We start from the raw sequence: 13,509 nt of genomic DNA, 5'->3' as shown, positions 1-13,509 counted from the left end.
CGTGGGTCCCGCAGCCTTAGCGCCAGACTAGCTTCTTAGGGACCTAAAGTCATTTTAGTAGTATATGTGTGAAATATATCGTGAAAAGGGTTGGGTCATTGTAGTAGAGCTTACACACTTAGTCACCATGCTGGGTTTTCATTCCTACTAATACTATCTTGTCAAAAGTGTGGGGCAAATTATGATATAGAAGCGAAAAAAAAAGAGTAAGGCCTCCCCACTAAATTAGTAATTATAAAGTTTTTATAGATGAATTAGTAATTGATGGTTTTGACATAATTTTTATTTTTTAAAATTTCAAAATTTCTAATAGTATAAATTTATCCTATTTTTTTAGCCTAATCCGATATATTAACGAGATCTTTATATGAAGTATTATTGCCAAACTGTATTTTTTATTCTATTTAAAAAAAAAAAAATTTGTTTGGGATTTTATTGTGAGCTGATTTATTGACTTGCTAACCCCGCGCGTGAGTAGGCTAGAGAGAAAAATTGCGTACAAAAATAAATGTATTTTGGTATTAAAAAATTAACTTTTTCACACTCGAACCTGGATTATGTGCAAAAAGACGAATTTAAAAATAACAGCGTGGTTTAAGATTTGTTGGGTCCGAGGAAGAGGGTTTCGTAGAAAGTCGGGTTCCGGTTATCATTTGGAGAGGTGATTGGGTTTCCGAGCACGATTGTGGGTTCTCGCCGTCATCATTGAGGGTCATTTCGTCAGTTTCACTAATGCCGAACACGAATCTGGATTGCAAACGTCATTCAGGTTTCATTTTGTCATTTGCAGGCAAGGACGGGGTCATTTCGTGAATATATGACGTGGGGTCCACACTCGTGTTACTTCTCCTAACACAACATGATTAACACCCCAGGGAAAGTATCCCCCGCGTGAGGATGGACGGACGAAAGCTCTGAGTTGACACGTGTCCATACCCCATTCGGATTTCATAGTGGTACTTGCTCGATGTTTAACACCTGCTGAGTATATAATGCGTCGAGCTCTAAAGTTGGAACCTACATTCTGATGAGCGAGCATTTGCAGTGACAATTTGCTGCTCCACATACGAAGGCATTCTTCGGAATGCTCTTCGTTGTTTAGGGTTTTGTGTTTCTCTTTCGTTTTAGTTTGGCGGTTTTTCTCTGTTTTCGCTCCATTTTGGGCGGATTTTTCAGTGTTTTTGTTCTTATGGTTCGATCTCTCGAAGGGCTACTTCTCAATTGAAGTCGGATCAATCAAAGGTGAGTTTCAGGATGTTTTTCCCTTTTGATGCTAAATTTTTGAAGAAATTTGTTCGGATCATGTTAATTTGATAATCTAATTTGTGTTCAGTTGATTGTGGTCTTGCACATGCGGTGATCAGTTTTATTTTTCTTCATTTGAAAATATAGATGTTTGATTGCTCCGAAATTTTATGACATTGTTGCCTTTTTTCGAAAAATTAAGAAATTTTGGTACATTTATAAACCTTAGAAGAAGATCGGCTGTGAAAATATTTAGAGATTATGCTATTTGAGCTTTCTGTTTCTGTAGTGGGCTTCTTTGTTGTGCTTATTTTCCAATTGATTTGCATCTTGTAATAAAGATATCGATGTTTTTAAATAATTAACCGACTTTGTGTGGTTTTACTTCTTTCCAACCAGAACTATAAATTTATGAGAGTTATACTGTTTTGACATGGCTTCGCATAAAACACTACTGTCGGTGTATTTTAAGCATCAGTCACGAGCTTTTGCCTTGTTTATTCAATATTTTGAGAAGTTCTGTACTAAGATCATAGAGTTTTCTCTGTGAATCCATGTTTATGAGGATTTATCTACGTTTTCCCATTTGAAACTGAAACTGATTTTTGCATATCGCTGTTTTTATGTACTCTCTGATGTTTCTTCTCGGTATTTCACCCCGAAGATTGGGATCATATTATTTGTAATTGAATTTTACCCTCTCGATTAATCTAGTTTTGCTGCTTTATGCCACAATTCTGGAGATGTTACAGTTTTCCTAATATTTTGGGGTGAATAATTATGTTCCATGTAACATCCTTCTCCTTTTTTGTTGTGTGTGTAAATAACTGATCATTAGATCGATCGTGTATTTCATTTTTGTTGCGAAATTTTTTGAGATCTCCAGTCAATCTAGAATTGTGGATCGTACGTGCTTTGGAGGTTGTGAAAATCCGGATGAGTTTGGCGCTTGGCCTGAAATCATGTCTTTATTTCAGTAATTTTTTGAGTTGCTAAGTAATTTTGGGATATATGCGAGTTTTTTTTACATCGTCTTCTACAGCTGATCGCCACTCGGAGGATTTTTGTTCATCTGCCTTATCTCATTTTCTTACAATAGCTTCCCAACGGAATGAGACGTTGCTCAGATTCGAAAAAACAAACACATTAAGACTTGTGTTCTTCTTGTTGGGATCTCGTAGTCCAGCGTGACGTCTCATCAATTTTGAGACGCCAAAAATGAAGTGAAAAGGTTAAACAGAAAAAAGAAGGAAAGACGTTTCTCGCGTAAAATCTGGAATCTTTGAAAGGCTTTTCTTTTCTTGTTGCCTAAAATCGCCCCTTACTTTTCTGATATGACCATTATAACCCTGTGAAGCTATGGAGAATTGTTGGGACCTTCATGGTATTATTCAATAAATTGTTGGGTTACTATTTGGGAAAAGGCGAAGAGATGACTCTAAGATCTCCTGCCCGATACTGGTGTCTTTTTAGACGTCTTTGCTGACGAAAGTCCCTGCAGCCAAAAACTCCTTTCGTCTTCTTCTTTTTATCGTTTAGTGAGAGAACCAAGAAAATAAACTTTCGCTTTTTGTAAGGTTTGCCCACCATGGAAAACGGGAAATTTGCTTTTTTTTTTCTTTTCCTAATTCTATTGTTAGCGTCAGGGAAATAATCTTATAACTTAAAAAGAGCGGGAAAATTTTCAGGTGTGGAGCATTACTTTGACAAGAGTTGCCACGGTCGTGTTTGGAGGAAAAAGGGGTCTTTCTTGGGGTCATTTCTAAGAAGTTCAGGGTCATTTGTCTTTCTTTTCTCCATCTATTTGGTTTTTACGAGTAAAGCGCTGTTTAGTTGCAACTTTAAATCATCAACGTAAAAAATCAAATTAAGGTTTACCTTTAAGAATTTTGGTGAAAAAAGTTCTTAGGATGGTCTGAGAAAACATTTTTGTCTCCAATTATAAAAATTTTAAACTATAAAATTAGTTCAAACTAAGTAGATCCATATATATGTGAAAATCTTGAAAATGGATGGTCGAGATTATGTATTAAAAGATGCACTATTTTTTGGTACTCTCAAATTTTTTATTTTTATTTTTTCATATTCATACATCTTGATGTTGAGATGATTAATTAAGGAGTTCTTCAACATTAAAACAACCTCTTCAATGGATTTTTGGGAGGCAGCTTAAATATACATTTTAAAGTTACAACCTTATATAAATTTTTTTTAAAATTTATTTGATGAAATAGGAAAGTGTTTTTAGGCAAGCAAGATGGAAAGGAAAGTATTCAAGATCGTGTATGGTATATGACACACCACTAGGACATCCATCGATGGGGCACGATTAATGTTTACCGATAAATCCTAAGTTTTAACGTGTGAGAATGGTTCCCATTTGTCAGACCAAAACTGAAAGCACATGGCCCCCTCTCTCTCTCTATCCTCTATCTTCACTTCTATTACCACGCCCTCTAATGGTTCCCATTTGTCAGACCAAAACTGAAAACACATCTCTTTCTCTCCCTTCGTTCGTTGGGTTGCTCGTGTATTCTTGTTTCAGTTGTTATTTTTAATTATTTTTTCTTTATGGTTTTTTTCAGCAATTTCTTCATACTTTCGTTAGCCATGTCTTCATGCTTTTGCTTTTATTGTTTATTTATTAATTTATTTTATTGAGAAACTAATAAGTTTTTTTTCCCTTCCTTGAGCAGATATTCCAAGATGACGGTAATTCCAAAGATATACATCAACGATGGGAACCTGATGGTTCATGGGAAGACCATCCTCACGGGTGTACCAGACAACATCGTGATTACCCCGGGGTCCGGCCTTGCTGGGGCTTTCATTGGTGCCACGTCTCAAGAGAGCGACAGCCACCATGTCTTCCCTGTCGGGATCCTAGAGTACGTCTCTCTTATACCCTTCTTATGAAAACTCTGATATTCATGTTTTTTATCTTTCAATGGATTACATTTAAAACCCAAAATGGAAAATTGAGGGCCTAATTATTAGGTTGGAAATTGATACATGAAACTTTCAGCATTTGTTAGTGATTGCTATTGCATTTGTCTTGCTGTGACCTTAAGTTAAATGGGATTTGTATGGTCCCGCAACTAGTGTGCGGGTCTATCTTGCTTTTGACCCTTGTAGAGAAATGGTAGGCAGGCATCCCAGCGTTTGCCAGCTTTATTTGCCTATAATTTGTTGTTGGTTACAAGGTGTTGTCGTTACGGCTAGAGACGCCGATCAATGTTTGAGCCTCTTAATCTATTGCACGGTTAAATATGTTTTCCCTTAAGCCATAACTATTGGTTTTGGACGTTTTCATTCGTAACCTACTGTTAATGAGATCCTGTTGGGAGGATTTCCAAGTAAGAACTAGTAGGGTACTCGTCTGAGTAGCCAACATCATCAGGTTGTGGATTGGTTTAAGAATCCTAAACCTTGGGTGAGATTTGAATTTTGAGTCTGCTTAGTGTACTCGTTGAGTCGATAGATCCAGCTCATACCCAGTGGATGACCTGTTCGATCCACCTGTCTTATTTTTAAACATTGAGTAAAGTATAAACATTGAGTAAAGTATAAAAACCTAAAATTAATGGGAGGTGCATCTTGTATAAGGCATCAACATTAAAGAATTAGAGTCAATGCACTTCCAAACCTTGCTAGAAGATACAGTTTTGGTATTGAAAACTCTTATAGCCTGAGAATCTGATTCCACCCTTGGTTATGAATTTAAAGCTTAAAAAATGATGTAAATTGAGTGTATCGATAAATACTCGAAAATCTTGAAAATAGATAGTCCAAACAAGGTTATCCATGTATCTCGAGGCGGGGATGATAAATTGGAAAATTTTCCACCGGTACAAATATTTGGAGGTTTGAGGCAGACCTTACTGTAGTATAAGATTGCCACCTCATATAAATATTTTCAAAAATAAATATTAGATATAAATTTTTCAAAAATAAGTATTCTGAAAGTGAAGCGGCATTTTCATTGTACAGATATTAGTTGAAAGTTAGAGAAGGGTACAACTGTAACAGTTTAGAAATGCTAGGAGATGTGTAGTAGTCTAGAAATTGCAATTTGAATTCCCAGGTTTAAAAGAGATGTGATCTCCGAGTCCTAAAGCGACAGAAGTGTTTCGACACTTACGTTAATCACACTCAATCAACTGCTATAACGGTTAAATAGACGGGTCTTTATGCTTTGCCCATGAACATACCATTAACCCACCATCCATCCAACAGAGCATTAATCCAACCCCTTTAGTTTACACTGCACCGATATATTGGATGAAAACTTGGGCATCTCATATCATTTGACTTCCAACTGAAATATCTTCAAATCCAATGACCGTTATTTGGTGTGTTGGTTAAATTTGACAGGGGACTGAGGTTTATGTGCTGCTTCCGATTCAAGCTATGGTGGATGACACATAGGATGGGTATGTGTGGGAAGGACGTGCCGTTGGAAACACAATTCATGCTTGTTGAAAGCAAGGATGGCACCCCGCTGAGCGAGGACATGGATGTGGGTGCCTCTGAGGAGCTGACCATCTACACAGTTTTTCTTCCCCTGCTTGAGGGCCAGTTCCGTGCAGCCCTCCAAGGCAACGACAAGAATGAGCTCGAGATTTGCTTTGAGAGTGGTAAGCCCTCTCTATCTCTTTTACTCTCTCTCTTCTCCCCCCCCCCCCCTTCGTCCCCTTCCCTCCCTCCCTCCCTCTCTTTTCTCTCGCTCCGTTTTCCTTTTTCCTCTCCTTTCCCTGTCTTTGATTAATTTGGTTGTGGCAAGGCATAAGTTGCCGGAAATTGTGGCCCTCTTTGAGGAAGGACGCTTATGTTTGATGTTGCGTTGCGAAATTGCAGGGGACAAAGAGGTGAGGACCTCTCAGGGACTTCACATGGTCTACATGCACGCAGGTACCAATCCCTTTGAGGTCATCAACCATGCAGTGAAGTAAGTACTCTTCGTTTAACATGTCTCAATGTTTTGTGTGTTTACAATACTATATTTCCTATTCCATTTCTCTACGTTTAAAATGTAGGAGAATGATCAAGTGAGCCAAGCTCACTGGGGTTATGATTGAGATGGCTGATGATTCCTTTGGTTTTTTTTTTAGGGCTGTTGAAAAGCACATGCAAACATTCCTCCACAGGGAGAAGAAAAAGGTAAATTAACAGACCAACCGTCTCTATCTATCACCTTTAACCTTCTTTCTTTTCTCGCTAAAGGTGTTTATTGCAGCTGCCTTCTTTTCTGGATTGGTTTGGGTGGTGCACTTGGGATGCCTTCTACACAGACGTGACAGCTGAAGGTGTGGAGGAAGGCCTCAAAAGGTAACTGTAATTCACCTAGGAGACATAGGGTTCACTTGGAGAACTATTCTATGAACGACTAAAACATTCCAAAGCCTTTCACAAGCTTATTATTTATTTATTTTGGCTAAGCCTCTTAAAAAAGAAATGTGTGGTTAGGCTTGAGATTTTATGATTTCAATGGGTTGGGCCAGGCTGAATTGCCCTAACTAAATCCTTAGTTTTGGTAACATGGGCCCAATGCTCGACATTAAATTTTGGTCAGGGCTGGGCTTGGACCTACTTTAGTTTTGTTTCCAATTTTGGTATATTTTCATCACTTCATTTTTGTAAAGTTAAAATTTGCTTGGTGATTGTCCAGCCTTGCGGAGGGAGGTACTCCTTCTCGTTTCCTGATAATCGATGATGGGTGGCAACAAATTGGGAATGAAGTGAAAGACGCTAATGTCGTTGTCCAGGAAGGAGCCCAGTAAGTGCTTTGCTATTTCATATGCTTTTAGAAGAAGTAAAAAGATTAAAGAATAAAACTGGTTTAATTACCTCCCAGAAGAAACGGAGAGAAAAGAAGCCTGCAAAGTGATTGCTTAATTTCTCTTGATCAATAATCCCCTTTACATTAAGTTACTAAGAAAATTAAGTTGGTTCTATATTTGTATTATCGATTGACTCATGGGTTTTTCCATTTCTAATGACTTGGTACAGGTTTGCCAGCAGACTGACTGGGATAAAGGAAAACCACAAATTCCAAAAGAATGGTAAGAATGACCAGGTCCCAGGCCTAAAGCTGGTGGTTGAGGATGCTAAACGACACCACGATGTAAAGTAAGTGGTTCTTCCTCTTGTGTCTGTTATTACTTGGCATTGAGTGGTCAATTTTATTTTTAATATGCCCAACGGCTTGAGTTCTCTTTCCCTATTTAGATTTTACCAGGGGTGGTCTAGATTGGAGGGCCCTAAATACCATTCTGAAATCCAAAATATTAAAATTGCAAGATAGAATTTTTGACTAATTCACATAACAGAAAACCTGATTGTATTAATGAGCACACGAGTCTTACAAAATGTTTGGTGAATTTCTTTGAACTCGTCTTCTTTTGAGTATATATCATGTAAAGATCCCCATAAAACCTATCCACAATCCTTGAGAAAGAGGAAAGGGCAAAAGAAATGCACACCCATATGAACATGAAAAATAAAATTCCTTACAACTATATTGCTTTGGCTAACTGAACAGGTATGTCTATGTGTGGCATGCATTGGCTGGTTACTGGGGTGGAGTGAAGCCAGCAGCAGCTGGAATGGAACACTATGAGACTACATTGGCTTACCCAGTTCAGTCTCCTGGTGTGATGGGTAACCAACCTGACATTGTGATGGATAGCCTCTCTGTCTATGGTTTGGGTTTGGTGCCTCCTAAGACGGTCTTCAACTTCTACAACGAGCTGCACTCCTACCTTGCTTCTTGTGGTGTTGATGGAGTGAAGGTTGATGTGCAAAATATCATTGAGACTCTTGGGGCTGGTCATGGGGGCCGAGTATCTCTCACTCGTGCCTACCACCAGGCACTGGAGGCTTCCATCTCCCGAAACTTCACAGATAATGGATGCATTTCGTGCATGTGCCACAACACTGATGGTATCTACAGGTAATAACTCTTTCTCCCCCCCACCCCCCTCCCCCCTCCCCCCACCCATCCCCCCTTCTTACATGCAATCAAACATAAGCACACAAACACATTGTTATATTACATTGCATTACCCCAGCTGAGTATCTAAAAGAAAAATAAAACCTAACTTATAATGAATTGAGATTACAAAGAAGAACCAGCCATCCATTTTTGCGATCAATTCATTCCTTTTCTATATGTTTGAGATGTTTTTACATTCATTTGTCTTTTGGTGGATGCAATTCCAATACTGTAAGGTCAGGTAAATGCCATGAATGCTTTCTGAAAGTTTCGATTTAAATGTTTTATGCCCTTCAAGGGATATGTTCTGATTTGCGCTGTTATTTGATATGCAGTGCTAAACAGACAGCTGTGGTGAGAGCATCTGATGACTTCTACCCAAGAGACCCTGCTTCTCACACCATCCACATCTCCTCTGTCGCCTACAACACCCTCTTTCTTGGTGAATTCATGCAGCCTGACTGGGACATGTTCCATGTGAGTATTTCTCACCCTTCTTAGTTTCCATGGTGTCAATTAGCATTTTTCGAGCTATTTCACATTGTTTTAATTATCTCTTACTTAATTATAGCACCTGTTTATCTTGGGTATTTAGTGCTTGATGTGGTCGCAAAGGAATGCAACACGCGTCCTCTCTCTTGCTCTCTTTCAATGCACACACACGCACATAGACACAAACACATAGAGGGGCAGGGTGAGAGATAAAGAGTGGGTGTGTTTACGAGACAGCTCCATAATGGCAGGCTATTGAAGACATTTAACTAGCAGGTACTAGTCATGGATTGTCCCAATGACCATGTAGTGATACGGATAAAATAATAACTTGGTTGGTTGGTCTCTTTTGTGGTTGCAGAGTCAACATCCAGCAGCTGAATACCATGGTGCAGCTCGGGCAGTGGGAGGCTGTGCCATATATGTCAGGTAACACACCCTTCTTACCCCTCACGTATAATTTCCAACATGATTCCAGTGAACTACTTCCTTTCTTGAGTGTTGAAATTAAGCCATAGTTGTGGTTGACTTTCAGTGACAAGCCAGGCATTCATAACTTTGACCTTTTAAAGAAGTTGGTCCTTCCTGATGGCTCTGTCTTGCGAGCCCAGTTACCAGGAAGACCGACCCGAGACTGCATCTTCCATGACCCAGCTCGTGATGGAACAAGGTCAGCCTTCTTCCCACCACTACCATATGTCTAAGGCAAAATATGTTGCTTAGTAAAAGTATACAGCATATGGGAAAACACACTGCTGGTTGTCAGCTGCTCAATTTGAAACAGGAAATTTACAATCCGATTGGTTCTCATCAGACATCTGACAACTATGATGAGATCACAATCAAACTGACAACCAATAGTTCTATGCTTTCATGGGAAACTATATGGTGATCATATAACCGTAGAAAGCTATATTCATGCTTGCTCTCATCATCCAAATAATTTATATACGGTTATTTTGAGAGAGTCGGACCCACAAGAACATGAAGATGACCCCAGTGGTAGAAACCTCTCAATTACCTTCCATCATTTGATGGTGATAACAATTATGTCCATAGCTTTTCTGTGATTATATGGATCATAATTTACATCCCAAGTTCCCCTTCTTTCACATGTAGAATCCGTGTATGGTCATTCCCAATTTGTTTAGGTGTTCTATAAATATTGACTGTGTTCTCATGAATTTATGTCCATACAGCCTGCTTAAGGTGTGGAACATGAACAAGTGCACGGGCGTGGTGGGTGTGTTCAATTGCCAGGGTGCAGGGTGGTGCAAGGTGGAAAAGAAGGTTCGTATCCATGACTCCACCCCTGTCACCCTCACTGGCACTGTGCGTACTCGCGATGTTGATCTCATTTCCCAAATTGCTGGCCCTGACTGGAATGGCGAGGCTGTGGTTTATGCACACAAGAGTGGTAAGTCTTCTATTTCTTTTTTATGAAATCAAGGTTGTTCATTCATACCCAATTACGAAAACCTCGAGCTATAAGGAAGTTGTCTCTACCTAAGTTAAGTTTGAATCAAGATTTTAGATCAATAGACAGTAGACCATCCTGGCATGGTTTCTATATGAGAAGGCTTTGAATATAGCTCTTCCTTTATTGCACCAATTTTTTAAAGAAGCTAAGTTAAGCTTGAATCAAGATCAACGGACAGTGGAGATCATCCTTGAATGGTTACTGTATGAGAAGGCTTAGAATATAGGACTTCTTCTATTGCATCAATATTTGAGAGAAGAGATTTGAGATTGGGATATGATTTCGATGAAGTCCATACTGAAATTGAATTCAAGTAATTTGAAGTCTGGTGGATGTAATATCTACCATCGGGTTCGGTAGTATGATTATGATTTTATGCTCTACATAATCCTCTCATTGATTTAAAATTGTGTGTTCTATATTGCAGGGGAGGTGATCCGTCTGCCAAAAGGAGCTACTATTCCAGTCACCCTCAACGTCCTTGAATATGAGCTCTACCACATCTGTCCCCTAAAGGTTCATACAAAATTCTATTCTTAACATTGGCATCTATCATAGCATACTTCCCCATGATTTATAGTTCTCATATTTCTTTTAGGGTGCTTCTCCCTCCTATTGCTTCTTCATTTCTAGCTGACCTATGTCTATATACAGGAGATAGCACCAAACACATGGTTCGCACCATTTGGGCTGTTGGACATGTTCAACTCAGGAGGGGCAGTCGAGCAAGTGGATGTTAAGAAACTAGAAGGAAGTGAGCAATTTGATGGGGAGGTGGCAGACTTGGGCATGGCAGTGAGCCCTCTGAGCGAGGGGCGGACAGAGGCAGCAGTGGTGACCATGACGGTGAGAGGGTGCGGGCGGTTCGGGGCCTACTGCTCCCAGAAGCCTCTTGGATGCAAAGTGGACTCTGTTGACACCCTATTTGAGTACGATGCCCCGAATGGTCTTCTTACTCTTAGGATCCCAACTCCTGACAAGGAAATGTACAGATGGAACCTTCAAATCAATGTCTAAGGGTTATCATCTCCCTCTAGCCTCCAAGTTCACCCATAGCTATTGTCTCTTCACCCTATCTATTACCAGCCTGCTTATCAACCTTTGATGTCCTCTTAACTCTCCCCCCTATCATTGGCCTTGGAATCGACTTGTAGACTCTTCCTATGACTAGCTTCCAAATCTACCTTATCTACCTATGAATCCTCTCTCTTAACTGTCACCATTTCTCCCTCTCACTTGGATCCACCTCTGGGGTGGTTCTCTTTCTTATGTAAGTGTGTTGGGTTGTGGAGCCGTTGGAGTAAGTTGGGGTGTGATGAATGTGCTGTTTGAGTTTTTGGGTGGTGCGAGTTTGTTGGGGTTGGTGTGAGGGAGTAGGGTGGGTGTAATATGTAGATGCTAAAAGAGTGTGTATTCTGGGGCTCTAATAAGAACCTGTGCCCATGCCAACGGTTATCCTGGCCCTGGGGCCTTCGGCATTTTAGCTGTGTACTTACTTTTAGTGTTTTATTGGAATAAAGTGGAGTTGTTCATCTGCTGGGTATGTCTCACAAATTTATAGTCTCTCTGGTATGAATATTGCTAGTTTGGAGAGAGAGTGGAGTGGAGAGTGGAGGTATGGCATGTTGAGCATGGACGTTTAGCTTGTTTACCAGTGATTAATAATACAAACCATTAAACTAGTGTTAAATGATAGGACTGGTTCAGCAACTATTGAGGATGTTGGTGCAGTAAGAATTGGCCTTGTTAGTGGTTGAACCAGTTGAATCAGATATTGGAAAAATAAATAATAGATCGGATAGTAGTTTAAAAACATGGAACATTTATTAAACAAATTGTTTCCCCAACTTTTTCAAGTATAGTTTGTCAAAACTAGATTGGCGCTAAAATTCGTCAGACGTTGATTTTGATTTGTTTTCGACTGAATGTTTTTCTTTTAGATCATATGTGTCAAGGCACCAGTTGGCAATTTGACCTGTTGGATCAGGTGGTCCAAATTGGGAATGAATGTTAGAAATTGATTTTCATTTCCTGTGCCTCGTGGCTTGGATATCTATCTCAAATTTATTTCCAAAGGAAATTAGTTGGGACATACAGGGATGGACAGACCTCTCTTTGGTAGTTTCAAACTTTCAAAGTTGCACATTGATTGAGGGTATAGTAGGGCTGGAGACCGATTTAAAATTGTTTATTGCTCAGTCTTAACTTAGTTCAAGTCACTGTTTTTCAATGCATCAATGCTTTGGGTACAATCTGTCCATAATAACATGCGTCCGTAATCTTTTTCTCCTAAAGGAAATTTCTCATGAGGTAAAAGCAATGACTGTAATTCACCATGTCCAATTTAGTAGTGATGGGTTGAACTATGTTAGAGGAAGCCACCAGATTATATTATAAAGGATGCGCTCAAAAAGAGTAGTAGAATCCATACCTCGTCCAAAGAGCACAGGCTAGAAGGAATAATCAAACTTGAAACCTTAAATCTGAGAAGGCAGCAAACTCTTAGGGACCACTTGATCAAATATTTTCTGAAATGCTGTTTTTGTCAACTTGTTCTTGACCGAATGATACTTTGGTTAATTGTCATTTGCTCTATATGGGTGTTTTATTTTCTTAATTTTAACCATAAATTGTTATTATGTTGTATTTGTGGAAGTGGTACTGATGTGATAGCAGTGGCAGCTTGGTGTTGGAAGTAGTAGTGGAGTTGGCAATAGTAGTTGCGGTCGCCATCATCGTCGTGCGGTGGTGGTAATGGTGGCAATGGGGGGGGAGGGGGGGGGAGGGTGGTGGCTGATAGGTGTTGGCGGGAGCTGTAATGTGGGGCAATGGTGGTCGCAGATCAGTGGCGGTGGCAGAGTGGTGGTGGTGACCTAATGGTGGTGGCCAGGTGGAGAAGTAGTGGTGGTAGAGTGGTAGTCGTGGTGATCATGGGCGAGTGGTGGTGGTAGTGGAGGGATTGGTATGGTGATGGTGGTAGTGACAGCTAGGATCTGGTACTGGTGGCAGTGGCAGCGACAGCGACAATGGTGGTGATGATGGCAATAGAAGTGGTGGTAGTGGCGTGATAGTAGTGGTGGTGGAGTGACTGGTACAGTAGTTGTGGTTAGGCAGTGGTGGTGGTAACAATGGTGATAGAGGTGGTGACACTGGGTGGTGGCGAGGGGAGAGAGGAAAGAGCCTCATTGAATTTTCTGCAAAACGATTTAAATTTTGCAAGGATCTCAATTTCGGAGCCAAATTGCAGCTGGGACCTAACTCAAATTTGCCAATCAAACACCTCTTGACATTCATTGTT

At 40.0% G+C, this 13,509-nt stretch overlaps 1 protein-coding gene across 1 annotated transcript; it reads left to right on the top strand.

Moving 5' to 3' along the window:
- The first annotated feature begins 1,019 nt into the window (after positions 1 to 1,019).
- Positions 1,020 to 11,748, top strand: SIP2 (seed imbibition 2). Its single transcript, XM_006838279.4, has 15 exons — positions 1,020 to 1,242; positions 3,942 to 4,133; positions 5,620 to 5,882; positions 6,103 to 6,193; positions 6,357 to 6,405; positions 6,482 to 6,573; positions 6,914 to 7,021; positions 7,255 to 7,374; positions 7,787 to 8,197; positions 8,575 to 8,716; positions 9,093 to 9,160; positions 9,267 to 9,401; positions 9,931 to 10,148; positions 10,639 to 10,727; positions 10,866 to 11,748. Exons 2-15 carry the CDS (start codon positions 3,952 to 3,954, stop codon positions 11,226 to 11,228), a joined length of 2,331 nt encoding a protein of 776 aa, XP_006838342.1. The 5' UTR covers positions 1,020 to 1,242; positions 3,942 to 3,951; the 3' UTR covers positions 11,229 to 11,748.
- The last annotated feature ends 1,761 nt before the right edge of the window (positions 11,749 to 13,509 follow it).

The sequence above is a fragment of the Amborella trichopoda genome, chromosome 3, assembly GCF_054954075.1.
Source record: "Amborella trichopoda isolate Santa Cruz 75 chromosome 3, AtrichopodaSantaCruz75HAP2 v2.0, whole genome shotgun sequence".
In the NCBI taxonomy this organism is placed as follows: Eukaryota; Viridiplantae; Streptophyta; class Magnoliopsida; order Amborellales; family Amborellaceae; genus Amborella; species Amborella trichopoda.
The sequence above is the reverse complement of the archived record's forward strand: the minus strand, read 5'-3'. Positions and strand labels throughout refer to the sequence as shown.